The sequence below is a fragment of the Callorhinus ursinus genome, unplaced genomic scaffold (genome assembly GCF_003265705.2).
Source record: "Callorhinus ursinus isolate GAN/ISIS: 27379988/994484 unplaced genomic scaffold, GSC_fseal_2.0 scaffold52, whole genome shotgun sequence".
Lineage (NCBI taxonomy): Eukaryota > Metazoa > Chordata > Mammalia > Carnivora > Otariidae > Callorhinus > Callorhinus ursinus.
The window spans coordinates 7559736-7585423 of NW_027397114.1; the positions used below are offsets into that span (position 1 = coordinate 7559736).

Below are 25688 nucleotides of genomic sequence, written 5' to 3' on the forward strand. Positions count from 1 at the left end.
TGCACTGCCCCGTAGCTCCGCTGCCGGGCGCTAACCCCTACCTGAGCCCCCTTTGCCAAGTCAGCTGCCCTGGGAAGAGGCGGCGGGTGCGCCCCGTCGGGAGCGCAGGGGGAGGAGCGAAGGGGCTGGCCCCCCGGGGAGGGGGCACTCCGCGCTCGGCCCCGCCCCCTCCGGCCCCGCCCCTCCCGGGTCCCTGCCCGCGCCCCCAGCAGTGCCCTGGCCGCAGAGCCGCCGCTGCCGCCCGATGAATGGAGTCGCCTTCTGCCTGGTCGGGATCCCGCCCCGCCCGGAGCCCCGGCCCCCTCAGGTGAGGGCGCTGGGCCAGGGGAGGGGGGCGGATCCAGGCGCTGCCGGGGAGCTGGCCACAGGGCCGGGGTCGCGGCGCCCCCGCTTGGCGGGCACGGCCTGGGGCACCCGGCGCGGACACCGCGGGCACGGCTGCAGGGAACTTGGGCTGGTGGCAGGCCGGGGAGGGGGCCGGAGCGAGAGGTGCCCTGGGCAGGGGGGGCGGGACGGAGGAAGGCAGGCAGGGGGCCGGGACGCGTACGGGGCTGCCTGGGCAGAGGGCACGGACCAGGGCGGTGGTGTCAGGCCCTCCGCGGCCGGGCAGCAGGGGCGGGAGGCCCGCGCCTTTTGTCCGGGTTTTTCAGGCGGGGCGCCTGCCGCCGTTTCCTCTGCCCGAGTTTTCGTTTTCCGTTGGCGAGGCCCCGGCACAGCTGGAGGGAGAGGGAGTGGGGGAGGGGGTTCCCGGAGCGGGATGTCCTTGGCCACTGCGGCCGGACACCCCCCTCCCCGCGCCACACTCGCCCCCTGCCGGGCCGGACCGCACGATGAGCTTCAGGGAGCGGGTCTGCGGCTCCACTGGCTCCTGGGGAAAAGAAACAGGCCCGGGAACCCCGGGTCCCGAAGGCTCCGCTGCGCTCCCCTCCGCCCCCTCGGGCTGGCTGTGGGTGGGTCTGGGCGCGGGGTGCCAGGGGCATTACTCAGCGCTGGGCTGCTTTGCTTGGGTTCTTTCATCTGCCAGCTGCTGAAGCTGGGGAGGGGCCAGTAAGGGCCTCTGGGCCCCTTTGGAGCCAGCCCCCTACCTCTGAGCCTGGTTGCCCAGTGCTGCAGTACCCCAACACTGCACCACCCTCCTTCCCAAGTGGAAGCGTTGGACGCTCTGGGGACAGTCGTTCCCCGGTTGGAAAAGAAGTTCCCTCGGGGTCTAGGTTGCCGTCAAGGTCTGGGCCAAGGCCTCTTCCTCTTCTGACGAGGCTGGAGGACTTAGTGATGCTCTTCCTCAGCTGCCTCCCCTGTTCGCCCCCCATCCCATGATGGAGCTGGGGTCTGGTGCTTTGCAAACTCTTTCTGAGACTGGTGTGTTTCTCAGACGCTGGATGTATGCTCAGTTCTTTCTCAACCTGCATCTCTCTTCCCGGACTCTCCCTGCACCTTTCAGCCAAAGTGTTTCCTAATTACAAACTTGAAATTCAGGATGGACAGGGGGTGGGGGTGGAGGTCATTAGGCCCGAGTCCCATGGATTCACCCCCCCAACCCCCAACAACACATGGCTTCATCTCCACCCCCCTACCATATCCACCCCCACCCCAGGCCCAGCTAGGGGTGGATGGGGTTTGATTCCATGTGGTTCTGCCCCTCTGCCAGGGCAACAGCCTTACTCCCCAGAGTGGCTGCTCTCACTGAGATGTGCTCATTGGCATGCGATTTGAATCTCCATTATATAACCAGTCATTTCGCCTCCAAACACAACTCAAAGGCCCCCAGCCCCAGCCTTGGCCACTTGCTCACAAGGTGGCTGGGAACTCCTTTTCCAGCATCTGAGGCCTTACCTTCCCCTTGGGAATGATAAGAGCAATAAATCCCTTTTACCTCCGATGCTGGATTCCAGGACCTCAAAAGCCCTGTGAGCGGGCAGGGTGGGTATTCAGGTCTGAGACCACACAGTGAGAGCGCTAGGGCTAGAACCTGGGTACCCTGATGAGATCCTGGCATAAGGTGAAACTTTGAGAGGGGTGTGCTGTTAGGAAGGTGGCTTTGGTACACCATGGGCAATGGGGCAGGCTTACAAGGATCTCAGCCCAAGCAGAGAGGGACTGGACGCAGGGAGTAGGCCTCGTGCTGGGCTGCCTGGATGGGGACCTCTCTGCCCCCTCATCAGGCTTGCCCTGAGCCCATGGTGAAGAGAGACAGGAGGCCCCTCTGGTCCCCCAGGGGTGCAGCAGTTTTGCCAGGGATGGGAGTGGGGATGAGGGATGGTGCTGGTTGCAGAATAGGGCAGGGCTGGGGTGGGCAGGGGCATGCATCACTTCATCCTTCATTGCAGAAGGACTGCCTGGTATATAAGGTTAAAAGAGACCACAAAGAAGGAGAATGGACTAAGTTATAGTGTGAGGGACTGCAGTTAACTCTGCAAGGGGACTTATAGAGAGAGGCTTGCGGAGCTGCAGCATCCCAGTCTGGCCTGGAACATCCCACAGGGAAGGTTCCTCCAGGACACTGGGTTAGGTAGATCCCTTGACACTGGATTCCAAGTGTAGGAATCTGGAGAGATTCAGAGGGGATACAAATATATGCAAATAAGTACATACATTAGTGCCTAAGAAAAAAATGTGTTTTTAAGGAGGCGGGGATTGCTTTAATAAAACACCTGATAGTTAAGACGTAGGTAGCAATGACTCCGGGCCAGGATTTATGAAAATTACTTCATTTAATCCTCACACCACCACTGTGATGTGGGTACCATTATTGTCCCCATTTTACAGTTGAGGACACTGAGGCCTAGAGAGCTAATAGCTTGGCCAGAGTCACATCACTAACGAGTGGCAGAGCCGGGGAAGGAATGTGGTGATCTGGCCACAGAATCCATGCTCTCACCCTGCCATCCTGTTTCTTGGGCCTTCCCTGGTCCCACTGTCACTCCCACCCTGGATCTGGGTCCATCTAGGCCACAGCTCAACAACAAGGTTAACCTCTCGCTGGATGGGAGCTTGGTTGCTTGTCGTCAGGCTGGGACAGGGCAGAGGACTGGAGGCCTCAGGGTGGCAAAGCCTTAGGTGGCCATCCAACATTGGTGGGTGTGGAATCAGCTCATTGACTCCCCCAACACCCGCACCTCACCTCGGGCTAACCCATAGCCCTTGGACTGTGGCTCGGTTCATTGGTGTTTTCCTTCCAAAGGGGCATCAGCCCTGCTCTGTTGGCTGCAGGGGTTCAAAGGTGAGATATTGGCTTGGTCAGGGATTTGGACAAAGCCCAGTTTTAATTATCCCGCTCTCTCTCTCCCTCCCCAGAGACAGCCATGAATAGGGCCTGTGGGAGCTGGCTCTGCCTTTCCCCAGCACCCCCCACCCCCTTCAAACAACCCGCCTTTAGATCCAGGCCCCCCTATTTCATGCGAAATTGCGCCAGCTCTTTAGCAGGACAGTGCCAGTCAGTGCCAGGCGGGTATCTCTTCCCTCCTGCCTCAGTGGGACAGCAGGCTGAGATGGCCTAGGGACCGCACTGGGGTGAGTGTAAAGCTCTGTGGGAGTGGGATTATTTGTTACCTGTCAGAGTGGGTCAGGACCGGAGGGGTTATCTTGTCCAACTCCTTCATGCTAAAATGGGGAAACTGAGGCTAGACAGTGCCCAAGGTCAGGTGGCCCGTGAGTGGTGGACACAAACCCAGGTGTCCCGATTTCCAGGCTCCCAGGCCTTGCTTTTCTCCACACAGTTCTGTCCATGGTGCCCCCCACCCTCAGTGCGGGGTTCTGGGATTGGGCCTTGGGACAGAAGGGAGGAGCAGGGATGAGTGGACAATGTGCCCTGTTCATTTCTGTGTCCCCAGTGACCAGCACAGCGCCTGGCACAGGGCGGCTCTCTATAAATGTTTGTGAAGTGGAGGCCAGGAGGAGCAGCCCTGCCCCTGGCCTCCCAGGGTGCCCCGCGCCCCGCTCTCCCCCTGGCATTGTGACAGCTGGTCTGCACATCAGTCTCCTCCATCGTCCTGGAGTTATTTGAGGACAAGGAAAGTAATAATAGGAACTACTTCCATAGTGGTTACCACTGGGTAGGAAGGTACCTTATCATTATCCCATTTCACTGATGAAGAAACTGACCCAAAGAGATTCTGTGGCTTCCTAAGGTGACACAGTAGTAGTAAGTGGCAGAGCTGAGTTGACTGTGCTCTTAACCTCATTCCAAGCAGCCCTAAAGGTGTGGTGTTTGTCTTGGTGTCCACAGGACCAGGCCCACAACCAGTACTCAGAGAATGTTTGTTGACTGACTGGTTGACAGAACATGGAGAAACCACAGAAGGCTGTAATCTAACCCTTTGGAAGTAGCTGGAGTTGGAGTCTTGGGAAGGCAGCCTAGAGGTGCACCGCTGTGTTGTCTGTGTGTCAGGAGTGCCTGATCTAAACCCAGAAAGGAAAGGAAAGCTCACACCCTGTCATGACTGCCTTCGAAGGTTTAACAGGGGCTGCTGGGGCCCCTTTCACTCCCTCCTTCTTCCCCCAGAATTCTAAGGGGATGGTGCTGAGCAATGGGCACATGGGGAAAGACTACAGGCAGGATTAACAAGTCCTGTTCCTTTTTCATCTCTCTGGCCCTGAGATCTTCAGCCCAGTGCATCACCTTGGTGGAAGATTCTGCCCCTTTCAAGTTGGAGGGTAGACAGAGTGTCTGGTTTAAGGCAGGGCTTGTCATGGCCGCTCACGCACCTTTCCTCCATGGGAAGTGGTTGAATTTCCAGCTACCTCCAGTCCTAAACCTTAGGCCCAGGGTCATCTCCTCCAACCTCCTGAAACCCATGTGCCCCTGGGCAGAGGACCTCTTTCCCTCTGACTATCCCTCTGCCCCCCATTTGCTTGGTCTGAAATCACATCAGTCATCTGCATGGTTAGGTCACACTTCATCTGCTGACAAAGCCTGGCAGGGAGCTGGCTAAGAAAAAAGAAGACTCAGTATGGAGATGTCCTTCTAATATACAGGCAACCATGGCAGGCAAGAGGCCTGGGCCTGGCGTGGCCCCTTGGCATGCTGGGGGGCAGGTTGTTTGGGCCCTGCCTTCAGCCTGCTGAGGTTCAAATTTCAGCTCTATCCCTTACTCACTGTGTGATGTGGCCCTGGCGACTGGGCTCTTTGTTTTTAGCCTCCATTTTCTTATCCCTGAAATAATCCCTCAAAATCGTTGAAAGGATTAAATGAGGGGATATAGGTAGAGGGGCTGACATTTGGTAATCTCAACCATTGGTAGCAACAATTGTTAAACAGATGAGAATCAATGGATAGAAACAAGAACGACATCCTTTTGGCGCAGTAAGAAGTCAGAACAAACGAGCTGCCCCTGGAGGTGATGAGGCTCCTGTGGAGGTGAGCAGGCACAAGCTGGACTAGAAAGAATTCAGGCATTGGGTGAAGGGTTGAAACAGAAACTTTAAGGGCTCTGCTTTGGGATCAGCACCGTGTGGTAGGAAGTTAGGGGAGCAGGTGAGACCTGGTTCCTGCTGCAGGGTACCGGGCAGAGGGGGCAGAGCCCCAGCCTCCTGGGAACATGAGAGGTTGGCTGTTGTGGCTGGGGGGCTGGGAGGCTCCTCTAAGGAGAGGGAGTCCTGGGAGGCTGCCTGGAGGAGGCGTGGAAGGGCGGCTGTGGTTCTGAAGGATGGAAGAAGGCAGAGGCCATCGCAGGCCTGGGCAGGGCTTGGTGGTTGAAGGGCAGGGAGGCCCCTGGGCCGCCAGTCCTGAAGTCAGCTCCAAAGCTCCTGGCTGCCCAAGGGGGTATGGTGGTGGTAGAGGGGGGACTGCTAGCTCCCTGTCCCCTCACGCCCCAGCCTCTCCTGAAGGAGGGGCCAGGGCTACTCCCAGTGGCAGAGCTGCGGCCTGTAAAGAGCGGAACTGGGGAGAAAGAAAGACTTCTTATGCCCAGTGCATTTGGGGGCGTCTGGGGGTCGGGGGGAACAGTGGGGCCTTTGTCCCCAGCCTCCGGGAATCTGGCCGAGGAGGAGCCGTCCCTGGGTCTGGCTGGGCCCTCAGCAGGCAGGTCCTCTTTGTTTTTTTGTTTTTTTTTTTTAAAGATTTTATTTATTTATTTGAGAGAGAGATAGAGAGCACGAGAGGGAAGAGGGTCAGAGGGAGAAGCAGACTCCCTGCTGAGCAGGGAGCCCGATGCAGGACTCGATGCGGGACTCTCGATGCGGGACTCTCGATGCGGGACTCGAGGATCATGACCTGAGCCGAAGGCAGTCGCTCAACCAACTGAGCCACCCAGGCGCCCCAGGCAGGTCCTCTTTGAAGGGACCCTTTCAAAGCTCAGCCTGAATCCCTGGGAGGAGAGGCAAGCTCAGGGCGGGGCCTAGGGATGACTGAGACCCGCAAGCCAAGGCTGGAAACGGACCCAGCGCCGGCCTCTTTGCGAAGGCAGGCTGACGGAAGGGGTGTGGGCTGGAGGAGTGTGGCCGGGGGGGGGGGGGGGGGGGGGGACGTCTGGGAGCCATTTAAATAGGAGGACAGCCACTCCAGAGGCTTGGCCCCCGAGTGTGGGTTAATATAGGGAAGGGCAGAGTTCACTTTGGCCCTGTGCCTGCTTTCTATCAGTCTCCAGATTGATTTCTGTCTGATTCTCGGCTCCTAAGTCCACAACTGTGTCTTCCTTTTTAACTTCCTCAAGGAGCATGAGAACACTCCTTGGAGAGAATCTGGTGCCGGCACAGGACTTAGAGCCCGCAGTAGGAGGGACGGTGGCGGTCTGGCCTATTGGAGCTTTTCCTGCTCCTGAGAACCCCCCAAAAGGCTGGAGTGGAGACCCCCACCTTCCACCACAGTTTCCTTCATTCCCTGTGTGGAGGAAACTCTGTATTGTTCTCCAAGAGAAAGGGAGGGAGGGAGGGAGAGGGGAGCCAACCAGAGAGGGGACATCTTTGAAAATTTCAACTGGAGGGATATTGGGGGCACCGCGCCCCCCCGGCCCCCCCGGCCCCCCCCGGCCCCTGCCTCCACATTTGACTCGTGGGGGAGCTGAGGCCTAGAGAAAGGCCAAGGCCAAAGTACAGAGGCAGAGGGGAAGGGACAGGCCGAAGTGGGAGGAAGATGGAGGATGGAGGATGGAAGCCAGGTGGGAAGGGGGTTCAGGCAGCTGAGTTATATGTAATCGCAGGGTAGTGGAGAAGTTCCCAGAGTCTCTTCAGCTCTGCTCTGCTGTAATTCCATGAAAGGAGGCAAAGGAAGGAGTGGGTTGTTGGTGGTGGGATTTTTTTTTGGACTGAGCAGTGGACAGTAGCACCTTGACAGCCCAAGGTGAGAACCCTACCCCACCCTGAGGCTCTTTTCTAGTTCATGGCCCCCACGCCCTGACCTCTGGGCATCATGGCACTCTCTGTACTTGAGAAGATCCTTCTAAATCTCCCTTTCTTCTTCTGAGGGTGTGGCCCCTGCTTCCTCCCCAAGAGAGGGGGAGGAGGGAGCTGAGCACCCTAGGTCCTGACGGGGGGCTGTGGGCGGTTCTGATACTCTCCTGTATCTTGCACCGGCATCTGCAGAGCTGAACCTTCATTAACTCTAATGAATCCTTGGCACCGTTCCGTCCCTCTGCCCTGAAGCTTCTGGTGGGGGTGAGGGCACAGGTGAGATTGAACTTAGAGCCCAGGAGGTGGTGGGATGTCTGCAAGAGGGGAGTGGGAGGCAGGAAATGGGGGCCAAGCAACAAGGCTGAGACTGCTATTGGGACGAAAAAACAGCCCCCGTTCCTTCCCCAATGGGACCCTTTCCTCGTCCAGTGGCTCCCAGATGCTTTGGTCCCCACCGTGCTAGATGAAATGTTATCTGAGAGACTGGGTGTGGCCCGGGACAGTGAGGACATTCCCAGGGCTGGCATATACATAGAGTGTCCCTCCACTTCCTAATTTCTTGGGTGGGGGGCAGGAGGAGGACTTGACTCCAGGAATTGGAAAATCAGGCAGTGGCCAGGTCTTAATGCAAACCCGCCTTCGTTCATCTCGTGACCATTTCCTATATAGGGTCTGTGTTCCCAGCTCTCTCCATGGGTCTTGGGATCTGGATGAGTATGACACAGCCCTGCCCTCAAGGGGTTCAATGTCTGCTTTTCCTACCACCCAAAAGTTTCACTAAGATTTCATAACCATGGAATCTGAGATTTATCTCTATACTGTCTGCCAGGCCAGAACATCCTTTGCTAACCCCCTGCCAAAATTATTAACATGAACATGGCCTGGCCTAACTGAGGAGTCAGACAGAAGCAGGCACAAGGGAATGTCTTCACTGTGACTTCATCTGAGTGTGAATGTGGTCACAAAGGTGGGAGGAAGGGTTTCAAGGTGGAAAGAGTGTCGGTGTGTAGAATTGCCACAGGGGTTAGTAAAAAAACAGTTGATGATAAGATTAATCTCCTTTCTCTCATCTCCTGTTTCCAAACCTGTCTTTAAGTTGAAGATTCTTTTATGAAACTCCTTTTGATCATTTTCAAGGGCCACCATGTGGTGGTTGTATATTTACAGATACTAGAACTGAGACCCGGAGAGGGTAGACAACTTCACCAAAGGTCAGCTAGCATCTGCATTTAAATCTGTGTCTCTCTGAGTCCTAAGCCTGTCTTGTGATCACTACTACATTCCTCGACAAAAAAAAAAAGCCTGGAGGACACCCACTCTACTCTGGGAAGGTGGATCCTTCCTCTTAGCCCCAGCTGAGCCTTGAACTCCAAGTAGGGGTTGATATAGTGAAGGAGAGGGGAGGGCAGACATAGTCTGGTGGTGGATGCCGACAACACAATTATGTTCTGTTTCTCCATGACTCTGCTGAGCACAAGGGTTCTCTCTGTGTCTGCCTGGAATCTGGGTTTGCTCTTGAGTCGTATAAGGGTACCCAGGGATCCATTGATACATATGGGCAAAGCCCATTGCCTCTTCTAAAGATGCTCCAGCTCTGAGTGGAAGAAGACTTCACTGAGGAGGTGAGGCTCGCCAGGCCTTGAAAGATGTTGGGGGTGGGGGTGGGGGCTTGTGGAGGAGTGAGAGCGGCATTCTAGACAGAAGGAACCCAGCATGAGCAAAGGCAAGGAGGTGTGAAATAGCCTGGCCCCGTGTGGCGTCAGTGAGTGCAAGACCAAGAGTCGAGATGAGATTGTCATGGTCAATGAAGGCCAGATCCTACCCCTCCCCTCCAGCGTCATGGAAGACCTCATGCCATACTAAGGAACTTGACTTGCTCCCATAGATACTTTGGAGCCGTGGAAGGGTGTCAGGCAGTGGAGGCAGCAGACCAAATGAGAGATGATGAGGGCTGAAACGGGGGGTAGGGATGGAGACGACAGGGTAGGAGTGGGATGTCTCACCCTTCTCCCTTTTCCAGAAACTTGTCAAGCCATCTCTTCCCCTTGTCTGATAAAGCCTTTCCTGCCTTCTCTGTTTTTTTTTTTTTTAAACTCCTATTCATCCTTTCAGTGCCCAGTTCGGATATGCTTCTCTGTAAGCCCCCACCCCCACCCCATTTCCTCAAATATATGGGGACTTCCTCCTCTGGGCAGTAGATCTTAAGCCCCATGAGGGTAGGGACTTAGTCTTGTTCACTGCTTTATCTCCAGCTTCTAGACCAGGATCTGTTGACTGAATATTGTTGACTGATGCACAAACATTTCCATAGCACTTGGTATGCATTGTGAGAACCACATAATAATAGGAATATTGGTGACAACTAACATTTACTTTTTTAAAGATTTTATTTATTTATTTGAGAGAGAACACGAGCGGGGGGAGAAAGAGGGAGAAGCAGACACCCCACTGAGCAGAGAGCCCAACTCAGGGCTCCATCCCAGGATGCCAGGATCATGACCTGAACTGAAGGCAGATGCCCAGCTGACTAAGCCACCCAGGCGCCCCTGTTTAGGAATGTTTAGACACTATGCTTTACAGCCTCTTTATTTGTTGCATGCCTGTCTCTTCATAAAATCAGGGATTGTTTCATTAATTAAAAAAAATCCTTTGTGGACTACTGAGCTCAGATTTGTTCAACAACTCGTTATGTGTCAAGCACTCAACACTGAGTCCTCTCAAGGGCCCCAGAGGCTTGGAGAGGGAAGAGACTTGACCGGGGTCACAGAGCTGGGACCTGATCTGATGTCTGTGACTCCTCACCCTCAGTGACACCTCCTCAGTAGTCCCAGAATGGGACTAGGGGCTGGGCTCTGAGGTTGACTGACTTGTTTAGGGACACACAAGGGGCAGGACTAGACCAGGGACTGAGTCTCCTGCCCCTAGGCCAGTGTGCTCCCTCACTGATGAGCAAAGGGAGTCCAGAGGCAGGCCTGGGGGCCCTTGTAATTTCCCAAGTGCCAGCCATCTGTCAGACAGGTGAGCTCCAAGGGGGCGGGGCTGACCTGGCGCTGGGGTGGGAGGGTCGGTGTCTTAAGGCGGCAGAGCCTTACAGGGCCTTGACGGAAGAGGGTGAGAGGCCTCCACTGGGCGCACGGCATCAGTGGGATATCAGCCACAGGGTGACCCGAAGAACCTCCAGCCGCCGGGGTGGAAGCGCGTGGAAGCAGGGGCGGGGCTCGGCGCTGGGACTGGGCACCGCCTCCTGCGGAGTGCCCCTTCGGCGCTGGTTCCCGGACCTGCCGAGACCAGCCAATCAGACAGGCGCGCTGCTCTCTATTTGTATTGTTATTTGCATGACCACGCCCCTTCGTTCCCGCCGCTCCGCTTCGGCTCCCCAGCGCGCCTCCCAGGCCCCCGCCGCGTTTCTGGCCCCCGGTGCAGGGCTGGCGTGGGCGGGCGGGCGGGCGGGGGGCTGCGGGGCGGGATGGGCTGACCTGGGCTGCCAGCCTGGCCGCACTATTCATAGCTCGGGCTGGCGTAGTTCGCATACTTGGCGTTTCTCACGTCTGGCTGGCCTGAGGCGGCCGCCCCTCCGCGGTCCTCCCTCCCTTCTCTCCTCTCCCCTTACCTCCTCACCCCCTCCTTTCCCTGCCGCCTCCTCCTCCCCCCCCCCCCCCCCGCCTTCGACCTCTCTGCCAGTCTTCCAGAAATCTAGAGGTGGCCCAGCCCACAGGAGGAAACTGAGGCCCAGAGAGGGGGCGTGTCTTTCGGCCTGGCCTCGAGGGAGAAACTGGTAGTAATGAGGCGTGTAATGAGGTGGCTAAGAGCCTGGGCTCTGTCCGCAGACAGACCGGGGCTTGAGTCAGAGCTGCCACTAGCAGCGGGACCCTGCCTAGTTCTTTAGCTTGTGGTCAGGAAATTTTTCGGAAACAGTCAAGCTGAGACCTGGAGAAGGGGGAGAGCAATCTGTCGATGTGGAGGGCCAGCCCTGCCTGGATGGGCAAGGGCCTGGCCAGCTGGGCTGGGGGGGACAGAGGACACTGAGAAGGGGATTGGAGCACTTTCCCTTTTCTCCCCACCCCTTACTTCCTTATTCCAACACACCCACTTTCTGGACGGTTCCCCCTGAGGAAGGGGTAGGGGTACAAAAAGATGGCCAAATATCTGAAGCAGCCCCTGCCCCAGATAGACTCCTTCTGGAGACAGGGTTCTGGCCAATGTGGACTCTCTCTGAAGAGAGGCTCATTTATTCCTTCCCATTCAGAAACAGTGTGCCGAGCACACTCATAAATACATACACACTAACTCAAGAGTGATGTGAAATGGTATACAGGGACCTGACCCAGTCTGGGGTCCAGAGGAGGTGTCTCTGGGGAAGTCACTTTTTTGCTGAGAACTACAGGGTGGATAGTAATTAATTAGGGTGTGGTTTGGTGAAGCGGGGAGGGAGCTGGGGAAGAGAGAGCAGCATTCCAGAAACAGCATGTGCAAAGGGCCTGGGGCTGGAAGGGTGCATGGTCCCTGAAGGAACTAGAAGTAGACCAGGGTAGCAGAATACAGAGGGAGGGGGTGTAGTGGGCACGGAGCTCAGAGGCACCAGGGCCTATTGGTCACAACTTTAAAACAATGAGTCTGGACCAGAGGAGTGGTTGCAGCTTGGAACAGAGTGATGGACATGGTGAAGTGGTGACGTGGGTAGACTCAGGAGACATTTGGGAAGCAGGGTCCCTCTGATGGGTGGGATATGGGGCTTTACAGGCCATAAAACCTCCCATTTGTTGGTTCCCAGAATGCTTTCCCAGCAACTTTGTCAGGCTGCTATCCCTACCTTCATTTTGCAGCTGAAGAAGTAAGAAAGCCTGAGGGACCCTGGAGGTCACACAACCAGAAAAGGGCAAGGGCCAGTACCAATGGCAAGGGTGATGCTCTCTCCTTATCAGCCTTCATGCTAGGACAGCAGTCTCTCTCTCACTAGCCTCCTGTCTCCCACCCTCGGTGCCCCTACACCAAGCATTCCCTACCTAGTACCAGACAGGGTGGGCAGTCCAAGGTGCTGGGGTGGTGAGTGGGTGTGTGTCACACTTGTCCCGAGAGGCTGCTCTGCTGTTAAATGAGGGAATGCATGTGCAGTGACTTAATTACTGCTGTGACGGTTACCATGTCCCAAATTCGGGGCCAGGCAAGCAGGTGAGGGGTAGGATCTGGGGTTGGGGGCCAAAGACGATGCCATCTGTCTTCTGACCACAGAGCCCAGCCCAGAAACCATCGCAGCTCCCTCATGGGCAGGAGCCAAGGGAGGTTGTTTGTTCCTGCAGAGCCACCATCCCTCCACCCTTCCAGCTGCCTCTGGGGCATCATGGGCTGGATTAGAGAGAGGTTCAGCTCATAGGCTGGGTGAAGGGATGACCTGGACAGGTTGGGCAGGGCCTGGGGTGAGGGGGTGGGTGGTTTCAGGGGTGGGGCTGAGAGCCTTTCCCTGCCAGGAGCCCCAAGTACCCTGGGGGAGACTTTCGGGATCTGCCGAGACCTGCCCTGGGAGGGGATGTGGTCTCAGCTTGACTAGGACTGAGCTCTCCCCGGAAAGAGACCAGTGGGTGCACCTGTTGTCTCTGCCCAGGTGGTCGGATAACAGGAAGAACTTCCAGAGAGAGTTGTGTGGGGCCACAGGGAGAGTCCCTCCCAGAGTTCTCTCTCCTCTAGTCTCTTCTGAAATGATCTGTCCAGTGTGGAGTAGGGGAATGGATATCATTTTGGAGCAGAGTCACTGCAAGTATTCTCCTGCCTTCGTGAATGAGCGCCCTGAATATGATCTCATCTGAAAAGGGGCCCTGGCCTCTCTCCAGTACCCCTTGACCAAAGGAGACCCTGCCTAAGGTCTCACAGTCACTCTGTCCTTCTGCAGGGAACCCTGGTCTTCTGTAGGAGATGGGGAGGGGTGATCCCGGGGCATGGTAGGGGACTGAGGGGCCTGGAGAATGCAGTGGGGACAGGTGGGGTGGAGAGAATGAGGGCACCCTGCCTACTCTGGGCTGTGAGGAAGATAAGTGTGCCAGACCTGGGCCAGCAGGGGGCTCTGCTGCACATGGGACCTGCTTGCCTCTGACAAGAATGTGCACCCTTCAGTGTGTAGGCATATTTTTCTTGGAGTGTGTGCATGAGAAAGCATTTGAGAACAGGGACTTACCTCTGCGTGCACACCCTTGTGTGTGTATGTGTTACAGGTGGTGGGTAAGCATATGTAGGCTTGGAACAGACGTGCGTGCTGAGGGAGCGAAGCCTCAGGGGGAGGGAACACCACAATTAGCAGGGCTTTTGCTAGGGAAATTCTTCCAAGGTTCCGACGCCTTGGGGTGATGTGACATCCCAAGAGTTTGGGCATCCGTTGGTCCATCAATGCCAAGGACTTACTGTGTGCAAGGTTCAGACTCCCCTGGCAGCCCGAGACCTCCTCCTATTCAGGGATGACTAGACCCCCCAAAGATGACAATAGGGATAATGGAGAGGGCTGGGAGGGAAAGGTCCTCCAGACAGACAGGAGGTGCCCAGCTATCCTGGGTAAACTCTGTGGGCAGGGCCTGCTCCTAGGCCCCACGGGGAGACCTGTTCATGTATTCCATCTTCTCTCAACAATGCTCTTCAAATGTGGATTTGAATATGACTTTGCCATTTTTTTTTATTGTGGTAACACACATATACTATGAAATTTACCATTTTCAGTGGATAGTTCAGTGGCATTAAATACATTCCCATTGTTGTGCAACCATCACCCTCACCACCATCCATCTCTAGAAGCTTGTCGTCTTCTGAAACGGAAACTCTGTGTCCACGAAACAGTCACGGACTTCCCCCTTTCCTTTTGGCAGCCACCATTCTATTTTCTGTCTCTGTGAATCTAGGTGGCTCATATAAGCAGAATCATGTAACGTCTGCCCTTTCGTTCCCACCTGTTTCACTAAGCATAACGTCTTCAAGGTTCATCCCTGTTGTAATTTCCTTCCTTTTTGGGAACAAATAAATTCTATTGTATGGATATACCACATTTTTTTGTTTATCCATTCATGCATCAATGGATGGTCGGGTTGTTTCCACCTTTTGGCCATTGCGAATAAGCAATCACGAATGTGGGTGGGCACACACTGCTTTGAGTCCCTGATTTCACTTCTTTTGGAGACGTAGCCAGAATTGCTGGATCATAGGGTGATTCTGTGTAACGTTAGGAGGAACTGCCATACTGTTTTCCACAGCAATGGTGCCATTTTGCATTCCACCAGCAAAGCCTACGGGTTCCAATTTCTCCACAGCCTCCCCATGAACAAATAATTTTTGAGAGCCTACGGTATACAAAGCATTCTTGTAGTACAAATCCACTTCTGAAAAGTTGTCCTTAGGAAGCTCTCAGGCTAATGAGGGAGACTCAGGCCATGCCCTTGAGCAGTCTCCAGTCTGAGGGGAAAGACCCAGGCCATGACCTCTGGGGAGTCCCAGATGGGCCCAGACACCAGAGTGGGTACATGGAGGGCATGCACTGAGACAGTCAAGGGCCGCTGAGTGGAGTAAATCAGGGGGTGGAAAGGGCTTGTGGTGGGCCCCATCCCACGCCAGCCTGTGGTTGCCCGGGCAACGGCCCTACTGTTTACTTTGTGGCTGGCTCGAGACTTACCCTTTTCTGCAAGTGCTCATTTCCCACCATTAGGAAGGATGCTCTTTAGTCTCCCCTCTCCCCGCTATCCCTGAGGAGGGGACTGGCTCTCCTGCCGGGCAGAGGCCCTGCCAGCCTGGCACCCTCGCTGTGTCCCTTGCCTACTGGGGTCTCACGTTTCCTCCTTCCCCACTCCCAAAGGGCCAAAGTTCTGTTATGGCAGTGGGGACTTCTGATGACACCTCCCTGCCTGGGAAGGGGGGGGGACTGGGGCATGTGGGAGCCTGTCAGGGGCTGGCAGTGGGAGGGGGTGGTGATGCCCGTGTGAATGGATTCACCTGGGTCTGTGCAGACCTCCTTGAGTGTGCACACGTGTCACTGGGTCCTTGTGTACACGTGGCTGAGTTGTCTGCACGTCTGACTGTGAGTGCGGCTGGGTGTGAGAGAGTGTGAATAACCAGAAGACACTCAAAAGAGCTTGCATTGTGCTGGAGGGCATCATGCTAAGTGAAATAAGTCAAACAGAGAGAAACACAAACTGTATGGTCTCACTTATATGTGGAACCTGAAAACAAGGACAATAACAAAAACCAAGCTCAAAGGTACAGAAAACAAATTGGGGTTGCCAGAGGCAGGGGCTTGGGGAGGGCAAAATGGGTGAAGGGAGTCCAAAGGTACAAACTTGGGGCGCCTGAATGTTGCAGTCGGTTAAGCATCTGCCTTTGGCTCAGGTCATGATCCCAGGGTCCTGGGATCCAGTCCCTGCATCAGGCTCCCTGCTCAGTGGGGAGTCTGTTTCTCCCTCTGCCCCTCCCACCCCTGCTCGTGCTCTCTCTTTCTCTTGGGGAAAAAAAAAAATCTTAAAAAAAAAAGGTACAAACTTCCAGTTACAAAATAAATAAGTCATGGGGATGTAATGTAGGGCATGATGACTATAGTTAATAATACAGAATTGCATATTTGAAAGTTGCTAAGAGAGTAAGATCTTAAAAATTCTTATCACAAGAAAGAAACTTCTGTAACTACTCGTGGTGATGGATGTTAAGTGGACGTATTGTGGTCATTGTTTCGCAACATATACAAATAGTGAATCATTAGATTGCACACCTGAAACTAATATATGTGTCAATTATACCTCAATAAAAAAATGTTTTAAAGGACAAAAACCCAGCCAGAACCAGCTTGCATTTCTTGGGCCCCTACTATGTGCTCAGGACCTGTGCTAAGGACTTTCTTTAAATTACTTAGTTTTCCCAACAACCTATGAAGGGGAAATGAGTGTCATTCCCATTTTATTGGTGAGGATCAGAGGCTCAAAGAAGTGAAATAACTTGCCCAAGGTCTCACAGCCAGGAAGTGGTAGAGATCGAACTCGGACCCAGGGGTCGAGGACTCCAGAGGACTCCAGAGCCCATATGCCAGCCCCTGAGCCATGCTGCCTCTGGAATAACCAGGGGATTCTGGCTGCTGGGATTGTGTCGATCCCTCCTTGAGGTGGCAGCAGGACTCCTGGGAGGGCAGGTGTCCCCTCCCCGCTTTCCTCCTCCAGCCTTCCTCGGCTCTGGCCCAGTGTGAGGGTGGGAGAGGCGGATGTCACAAACACCCCAACTCAGGGCTCAGGGCAAGCCTGGCTCTGGATGGGAGAACATGGGGTCTGGAGAGACTCTTTGGACCACCCTCTGCCCCATAGGCCAGACCCAGTGGGGTCCCCAGGCTCCCAGTGACGCAGGGTTATGGCACACTGAGCTTGTTGGAGACGCAGGCTTGCTGGGCCGGCTCATCGGCTTGGCCTGTTAGGGCATGCCAGGACTGCACACAAGTGGTGCTGGGAACCAGGCATCTCAATGGGGCAAAGGGGTGGAGGAGGACCGGGGGAGGCTGCCCTTGAGCGGGGAGACTGGGGCAGGGGTCAGAGGCCCAGGCGTGGGCTGGGCGGGCATGCCTTGGGTATCACATTGCCTGCATGCCTGGGATGGACGGGGACTGGCGGTGGATTTGCTCTGTCTGCATATGAGATTGTGGGGTGGTTATAGTGGTGGATATATGGGACCTGTCAGAGAGTCACAAATGTGGGATGATTCTCTCCGGGTAGGGGCATTGTTTGTCATATGGTTTGGGGATCTACATTCTGGGAGGAGGCACTAAGTAAGCCAGAGAAAGGAAAAGCAGGCAAATTGACCCTGAGCCCTCTCTCTCATCACTTCCTGAACCATAGGCCTTTAGTGGTATGCTTCTCTCTCTCTCTTTGCTTCTTCTTCCTTTTTTTTTTTTCTCTGTGAGTAGACTCCATGCCCAATGTGAAGCCCATCACAGGGCCTGAACCTATGACTCTGAGATCAAGACCTGAGCTGAGATCAAGAGTCAGACGCCTAACCGACTGAGCCACCCAGGCTCCCCTGCTTCTCTTCTTATATGCCTTGACCCTTGGGCCCCAGGATGCTCTCCTCCTCTTTCCCACTTCCTGCTTGTCAGGCTGGCCCTGCAGTCTTCTGCTTCTATAGCCCAGGCCACCGTCTTTTTGGAGGTCTAACCTGGAAGGCCCCCCCCCCCGATCCTGCCCTCAAGCAAACTGTCCCCTCATAGAGAGATGCGGCTCTGACACAGGGGCACCCTTGGTATGTGGGGGTCTCCCTTGGTGGAGATGAAGACAGCTGGCTCGGGCCTGGATGGGGAACTTGGGGGCTCCTAAAGGGTTCAGAAGCTGGGATGCTAGTAGAAATATAAGCACCCTGAGGTCAAGGTGTGTACTTACTCTCCAAGGTGTCCCTGCCCTTGGCTGGCTCCTGGCCCACGACAGGCATTCAAGACGTGGTTGTTGAATGGATAAACAAGAGGGTAATAGAAATGGATCTGAGTTAGTCTGGGATCGGGGTTCAGCTTAGTAAAAGTGACATCTTGAGCCAGGCTCCTTGCCCTCTTTGAGCCTCAGTTTCTGCATCTGAAGAATGGGTGTAACACAATCCCTGGATAGCCAATTCTTAGGGTAAATGCCACATGAAATCCGGTGAAAGTGCTTTCAAACAGTAAAGAATGATTATCTAATTTGGAGAGAGGAAGACTGGATGCCCTCCCCTTGGAGGCACAGCCCCCAAGCCCTGTCCCAGGGACCCTCAGCAAGATAAAGTTGAATGGATTTTGCAAGCTGGTCAAACTAGAGGATGAGGGGAGGGACTGCTCAGCGGGGTAATTCCTGATTTGGGGGGAGGAAGCTGGGGAGGGTGCCGGGGAGGAGGACTCACACCAGGCAGGAAGGCTTGGAATAGAATCTCAGCAACGCCTGGTATTTCCCAGCCCTGGGCCCCATCCCCCCCACCCTCTGGGACCCACCCCACATTCCTTTCCCAGAGGAAATGGGGGAGGGGGCTGAGAGGCTCCCCAGGCCTGTAGAATCATCTATTCAGACTCTGTACAACCTTCCAGGCCCTACTGTGTGCACCCCTCTCCTGACATCCCTGTCGAGGCAGCTGGGCAGAAGGGGCGGGGTGGGGAAAGTGCACGTTTGGGTTGGAAGAGACTGGTATCCCCTTGCTGTCCAGCCAGGTGAGAGGGCAGGAAGTGGACATCATATATGGTTTATCATTTCCTAGGTCTCTGAACACAGGAACCCCATGCTGCTTCTCTGCCTCGCCCCTCCCTGTAGCCCTCAGAAACCTCAGCAGTTTCGAGGGAAGTGGATTCTTGATCCAGACCCACAGCAGCCCCTGTTGGCCATGAGAGGCTCCGTGGGGCACTAGGGGGGAGAGTCACTCCGTTTCTTCAGAACCAGGGACTGGGCTTGCAGCAAGAGGCAAGGAAGTCAGGCAGCTGGAAGGACTTTCTGGCTGCTTGCTGGGAGAGCAGGCCAGACTCTGAAGGAGGACCTCCCTGTGGCTCTTGCACTCTGCTCGGGGCCACAGAGTCTGACAGAGCCGAGGACAGCTTGGTGGGGCTCCCAGCTGGTCTCTGAAGGCCTGACTTTGGTGGGGGCCGCACCGGGAGGCACAGGGCAGCCAAGGGCAGGAGTGGGCCTGCCCCGGAATCCTTGGTTTTCTAGGGATGGAGGGGTGGGGGAGGGTGCAAATGGAGCTGCCAGCTCCATGCTCCTCCTGACTGTGGTTCTTTCCCACTCTGCCCCTAAGCCCTCCTGACTCAGCGCTGGTGGCAGCCTTGCTCTTCCCGTCCGGCTTCCGCCAGGGTGGGGGTGGGGGTCCAGCCCCTGCACTGGGGGCCCAGCAAGCGGCAAACAGGAAACGGGAGAACAAAACCGCTCCCCGGCCCCCACTCGCCTGCCTCACCCTTCCTCCTGCCTTCCTTCTCCCTCCCTCACTCCTGCCCAGCCCTGTAGTCCTCTAGCTCTCCTCCCTCTGCCCCCGCCCCTCCCCCCTCCTGCCCCTCCATCTCCCTCCCCTACTGCCTCCCACCCGATGATCCACCATGACCCACCCACCCCACCGTGGCTGTCCTTGTAGAGGACGCAGGTGACGGGACGGGGGCGGGCGGGGGGAGGTACCCCTTCTGCAGGCTTCTCCCTTCTGGTGGCTGCCCCTCAAGGGCCCAGCCCTACGGCTCTTCCTCCCTGAACTCCCAGATTTGGGACCAGGGTTGGGCTGGAGTTGCTCCCCCACTGCAGCCTCCCTTCCTTGGCTGCGGGCTACAATTTGGGTATAAGGTCCAAAGTTGGAGTGAGGGGCCCTGGGCTTGGAGTTCCATGCCTCCATGACAAGCGGACTGCTCTTGGGCCTTCATTGCCTTCCCTGAATATTGGGTCATGGCGGGGGGCCCTGGGCCACAGTGAGTGGCTGTGGCGAAAACACGCTGTGAACCGTCAAATGAGACAGAAATGGTGGTGGCGAATACACACCCACTAGCCAAGGCCTCTGCCGGCCCCACCCGGGAAGGGGCCTGGGAAGAGAGAGCCAGGAAGGGGAGGCAGGCAGGGTCTGCTATCTACATGGGCTTCCTGTCTGACTCACAAGCTGGGGTGCGGGGGTGGCCAGCTTGGAGTCCATTGTCAGCTTGGTCGTGGCCCCTCTGCGTGGAACTAATGGGCAGGGGGTCCTGGGGAAGAGGGTTGGTCACAATTCCCTACCAGAGGTGGTGGGGCCTCCACCTGCAGCAACAGGGGATATCATAACTCCGGTGGGGGGTGTTATGATAGTCTGCTCTCAGTGCTGGGTCATGTGTGTGTGTGTGTGTGTGTGTGTGTGTGTGAACTGAGGGGGTACAGCATCTATGCATGGAATGTGTGTCTCTGGGCAATGTGTGCATGTCATCTAGCTGCCTTTGTGGGGCATCTCTGTTGGGTATGTAGGGAGTGTATGGGTGGGTACCTAGGGGGATCTGGTGTGCTTTTAGGGACGCAGTGGGTATGCTTGCAAAAATGTCTCTGTGGGGTGTGTGGAGCATAGATGCATGGGAGGGTGTCCAAAGTATGTATGCATATGGAAAGGTGTCTACACACAATGTATTTGTGAGGGGGAACAGTGTGCTTATGTGGGGTCTGTGGGCCGAGGGGGAGTGTGAGTGTGTGTGTGTGTGGATGGGAGAGTATCGGGTGTATAGATGTGTGTGTGTGTGTGTGTGGTGTGGGCCTGTACAGGGTGGGTAGGGTGTGTGTTTACATGTGTGCATCCGTGAGGAACATGTGTGCTGATTGAATGTGTGTTTCTCGGGCACGTGAAGCTGGATGCGCTTGTGTGCCCTAGAGTACAACGTGTGTGGACCGGGGCACAGGGTGAGTTTTCGTCGTGAGTGGCAGAGTGGGGGGGTGTACGTGCGTGCCGGTATACGGGGTGTGCAGCGTGTGGCTGCGCGGGGGCGCTGTATAGTGCCTCCCGCGTGTGTGTGTGGGTGTGTGTGTGTGCGATCGGGGCGGCCGCGCACAGGGGCCGCCCCGGAGGGGGAGGTGTCTGCCCTGCGCGACTCGCCGGCGTGTCCGGGCTCAGGCGCCTTCAGCCGGGAGGCGCAGGAGGCGCGGGAGGCGCGGCGCTGCTCCTGCCGTCCTGCCGCCGTCCGCGCGGGCCGTCCGTCCCCTCGGGGCCCCTGGGTCCCGGGCCCGCGGCTCCGGGGGGCGGGCGGGGACCCCCGGGGCCCGCCTGCCACCACCCGGGGGACCGAGGACGCCGCCGGCCGGGCGCCGTGGAGCAGCCAGGGGCCCCCGCGCGGCGCGCCCCGCTCCGGAAGCCCGGCCCGCGGCGCACTGGGGCCGGGGCGGAGGCCGGGCCCTGGGGCCCCCGCCGGCCGCGGCGCTCGTGGGTAGCGCCGTGTGGCGCGTGGAGCGCGCGGGGGCGCGGGGCTGGCGCTGGGAGCGCGCCGTCGGCGTGGACTGCAGCGCCCCGGAGCCGCGCTGCCTCTGGCTGCCCTGCCTCGCCCACAGCGACCGCCGCGCGCCGGGGCCGCGCCGCGCCAGGGTGAGCGCAGCCGGGCTGCCGGGCCGGCGGGGGGTGGGGGCGCGGAGAGCAGGGGTCGGGCCTTGTCGGGGCGGGTGGGATCGGGCCACCAACTCCTCTGGATCCTTGAGCCGAGTGCGCTCTGCATTCTGGGACCGTGCCCCGGAGTGGGGAGTGAGTGAGGAGCCGGAGAGATGCGGGCGAGGGTGGCAGGTTGTGGCTGGGAGCTTTTCCGGGAGTGCTGGATGTGGACCCCCAGTCTGGGTGGTGGCCTGCAGTGGCTCAAGCCCCTTGGTTTATACGCCGTGGAAGGATGGAAGGGACCAGGGTTGTTTGAAGAGATGTTGGGGCACGGAGTCCTGGGGGATCTGCTGGGGCAGGGAGCCGAGTCAGAGGCGGGCAAGGGTGTTAGTAAGTGGAGTGGAGGGCACCACTCGGCCCGCTCCCTGGTAGGGGCGGTGGGCACAGGCACAGCAGGGCTTCCTAGTGGGCAAAGGAGGCTGAGGTGGCAGGTAATGAGTGATCTCAGGGGGAGAACTGACAGGGCTGGAGATAGGGGGTGGGGACAATGTGTCTGATGTCCGGGATCGACGGGGCTGGTAGGGCGTGAGTCACAGTGGGCGCCATGCCCAGCATGAACGCTGTGCTCCCCGCAATGACCTCTTTATGCTCCTAGCGGGGAGGAGCAGGACTCCTGGGTTCTGGTTCCCGGTGTTGCTAACCCACCACGTGTCCAGTTCTGTCTAACTTGTGGCCCTGGGGCCATCTGCCCTCTTCCCACCATCAGCTGGCCTTTCTGGATGTCTCTTTCCTGACACGAGGCTGATAACATTTGGAGATAGATCTGGGCCAGGAAAGCGGTAATCAGTGATGCCCCTGTGTCCCCCCGAGCCTCTCCCTCTCCATTCCCTTGTCTCTGTGCCTCTCCCAGAGAGGCAGAAGTGGGGATGTGTGTGAGCTGAACCCCTTCCCAGTCTAGTCGCCTTTCTGTTCCTGTTGCTGGCTCCTTCTCTTTTTCTGTGTCTACCCGCTCCCTCCCTGTCAAGATGAGAGCCAGACCCAGCGTTGTCCCAGGTTGGAGGGGAGGAGAGGAAATGTGTGCATCATAGCATGAAGGATTGTGGTTAAATCCAAGGAAGAACTTCCCACAGGGGAGCCGCCAGATCTAGCTACAGACGGGGGCCGTGGTGTCTCCTCTTCAGGCAGGGGTATAGTAGCTGCCGCAGGGGGATTACACACTGACATTCTCAGTGAGTGGAAGGGATGGGGGGAAGGGAGACTGGGAGGAAGGAAAAGAGGAAAGGGAGAGGCAGAGATAAGGGAGGGGGTGCCAGTGGTGTTTGGGCCAAGAGGGGACCTGAGAGAAGAAGGCCTGCCCCCTGCCCTGGGTTGCAGCCAGGCCCCCAGAGACGGGCACCCCCAGGCACCTGGCAGCCCCAGGCAGGATGTGTGTTGGAGGAGGGGTGGGGGGCGTGTGGGGACCTGTCCCAGCCACTTCTCGTCACTGGGGCAGCTGGTGGCTTAAACCTTAATCCAGGACACCGGCAAAACAATGGGCCCTGCGTTCTGAGCCCGGGTAGAGGGCGTGCAGGGGAGGCAGCCCACACTGGGGAAGAGCAGGGGCTTCTGGTAGGAGCAGGCAGGGAGGGTCCCCCAGGCTCTCTTCTCTTCCTGATCAGTTCCTTGCCAGGTCAGCAGAGATAGGAAATCCAGGGGATTTCAGATCTCAACAGAATTCCCAGAGAATTTTCTGCTCTGGACTCTTCAGACCCCCCATGGGGGTGTGGGGCTCAGTGGAACTGGAGGGGGTATAGCTACAAGTGGAAGGAGCCGAAGGGTCATCTCTGGGCCTCCTGTCCCAAGCTGGAATCTCAGCCACGGCCTCCCGGACTGGGGGGGGGGGGCACCCAGCTTTTGCTCCAACCCTTCAGGGGAATGAGCACTCACAACCTCATCTGGTAGCTTTCCAGATGGATATGATTAGAATGGTCTCCCTGGCCTGGAACCTCGCTCGGGCCCCCTGTACCTTCCACCTGGCTGTGTTCAATGGGACTGCATGAAGCAAGTCTACCGCCGCTGTCACGTTTTTCTTTCATCTTCTGAGACTTGAGGTTCTACCCCCTCTCCCAAGCCTGTCTGACTACAGTCCCACTTCCCACCCCACACAGAAATCCCTAGCAAGGGCGCCTGGGTGGCTCAGTCGTTAAGCGTCTGCCTTTGGCTCGGGTCATGATCCCAGGGTCCTGGGATCGAGCCCCACATCGGGCTCCCTGCTCAGCTGGGAGCCTGCTTCTCCCTCTCCCTCTCCCTCTACCCCCTGCTCGTGCGCCCTCTCTCAAACAAATAAAATCTTAAAAAAGGGGAAAAGAAAAAAAAGAAATCCCTAGCAAAAGGGCTGGGCCCAGGGCTGCCTTCCACCACAAGTGTGAACAGGCTAGGGGATGGATTCATGAAGGAGTGTCTTAGTATCAGTTCATCCGAGTCGCAAAAGTGAACTTTTTCCAGCTGTTAAGACCCCCGTCTTAAGGGGACTTAGTGGGGCAGAGGGAGTCCTCACCCCAAAGCTGGTGGACTTCTTCCCTCTACACCCAGTTGCCTTTGTTCCCCTGATGACTCCTGCCTGGTGCCAAGGAGGAGTGCGGGGTTGAGGACTGTCAAGGGTGGGGGTGAAGGGGCTTCTTGCCCTCTGAGGTTTGGATGAGGGCCCTCAGGTTAGGATGCCCGCGGCTGGAAGTTAAAGAGCCCCGAGGGAGGCATCCTGGCTTTTCACCATCTTCTCCAACCTGCTGTCCGCCGCCCTGGGCATGCATCTGTCTGACACCCTTCTGTCGCCCACCCACTATCCCTCTCTGCGTCTGAGCAGGGAACCTGAAGTCCGAGCCGCCTCTCAGGTAATGTCCGTGCTCTTCTCCCGCTTGCCCCAGAAGCGGACCTGGGTACCCCCAAACCCTGGTCTTCAGACATCCTCTGCCATGCCATCTTGGGGAATCCCAAGTATTCCATCGGGCTGGCCAGAGGGCAGCGGAGGGTCTCTCCCACCCCCACCCAGTTCCCCTCTTAGATCCAGGGAATAGCCAGGCCTCTGGCTGGGCTCCGGAGCCTCAGGAAGTCCCTTCAGTTGTCCAGGCCGCTCCCTCGTGGCTCCAGCCCCCCACCTGTTGCTGTTGCTGCTCCTGAAGGATGCGTGTGCGTGTATGTGTCTGTATGTCTGTGGCATGTGCCGTGTGCCTGGGTCTGTATGCACGTGCGTGTGTGAGACCCTGATTATGTGCGACTGTGTGTGCACGTGTTTGTCTAAGCTAGGTGTGCTTGTGTATACTCCTCTGTGGGTCCATCCGTGTGCACCTTGGCACGAGAGTGTGCTTCTCTGGGTGTGTGGTGTGTTCCGTCTGCAGGAGTGCGTGTGGATGTGTCTGTCTGCATAGTGTGCGTGTGTGTGTGTGTGTGTGTGTGTGTGAGAGAGAGAGAGAGAGAGAGAGATGGTACAGCAGCGGCAGTGAGCGCAGATGGCTGCAGGCACTTCCCAGGCGAGAAGGCTGTGTGTCCAGTTCCTGGAGCATAGTAGGTGCTCAGTGAACATTTGCCCAACTGACCCGACTGAATACCTGGCTGGCTGGGGGGAGCTGGTTCCCTGGAGGCAAAGCCGTTGTGAGGGGATGGAGGGGAAAGAAAGCAAGCAGCAGCTTTGGGCTGATGAGGGTGGCAGAGGAAGGAAGGGGGCGAGGAGGAGGTCAGGAGCAGGGGAGGGGGCCTGGAACTCCCCCTGGGGGCACACGCCCCCCACCCCCTTCCCCAGTCCCTCCTCCTGGCCGCGGGAGGCAGTGTGCAGACTTGGGAGTGTGGGCCACGTGGCCACTCAACCCTGTCTGCCTGTGCTCCCACAGCTGCCCCTGGGCCCGAGAGATGGGTGCTCGCCTGGACGCCCCCTCCCCTGGCAGGGGCCGCGGACCCTGCTGCTGCACAAAAGTCTCCAGGATGGCTTTGGCTTCACCCTGCGCCACTTCATCGTGTACCCGCCCGAGTCCGCCGTGCAGTGCAGCCTGAAGGTACACCTGCCTGGCCCCACTGCCCTGGCCTGCCTGAGGAAGCTTTAATGGGGAGCGGGGAGGGGAGATCCCTTTGCCCCGCGCCCTCCACAGCCCTTCTTCTATGGCCTGGGTGGAGGGTCACTGAGGGGCTGGGACAGCCCTGGCTGGGTCATTAGCATTGTGTGAGTGTGGACAAGCTCCCTAACTGCTCTGGGTTTGGTCTTCCCAGGAGAAGGGGCAGGGTGGATGGTTCTGGGCAAGGAACTTGTCGGGGGAGCCAGGATGCTCACGCCCACCCCCAGACTCTTGGCCTCTGGAAAGTGAAAAACCTTCTCTGAGACATGG

The 25688-nt window shown here is 57.2% G+C and overlaps 1 protein-coding gene across 1 annotated transcript in view; it reads left to right on the plus strand.

Annotated features, from left to right (window-relative positions):
- The first annotated feature begins 219 nt into the window (after window positions 1-219).
- Window positions 220-25688, plus strand: part of ARHGAP23 (Rho GTPase activating protein 23) — a 70485-nt gene continuing 45016 nt past the window's right edge. Inside the window, exons 1-2 of the mRNA XM_073883762.1 lie at window positions 220-307; window positions 25200-25361. Of these exons, the coding sequence (XP_073739863.1) occupies window positions 245-307; window positions 25200-25361 (225 nt within the window). The 5' untranslated portion in view covers window positions 220-244. The remainder of the gene's footprint in view (window positions 308-25199; window positions 25362-25688) is intronic.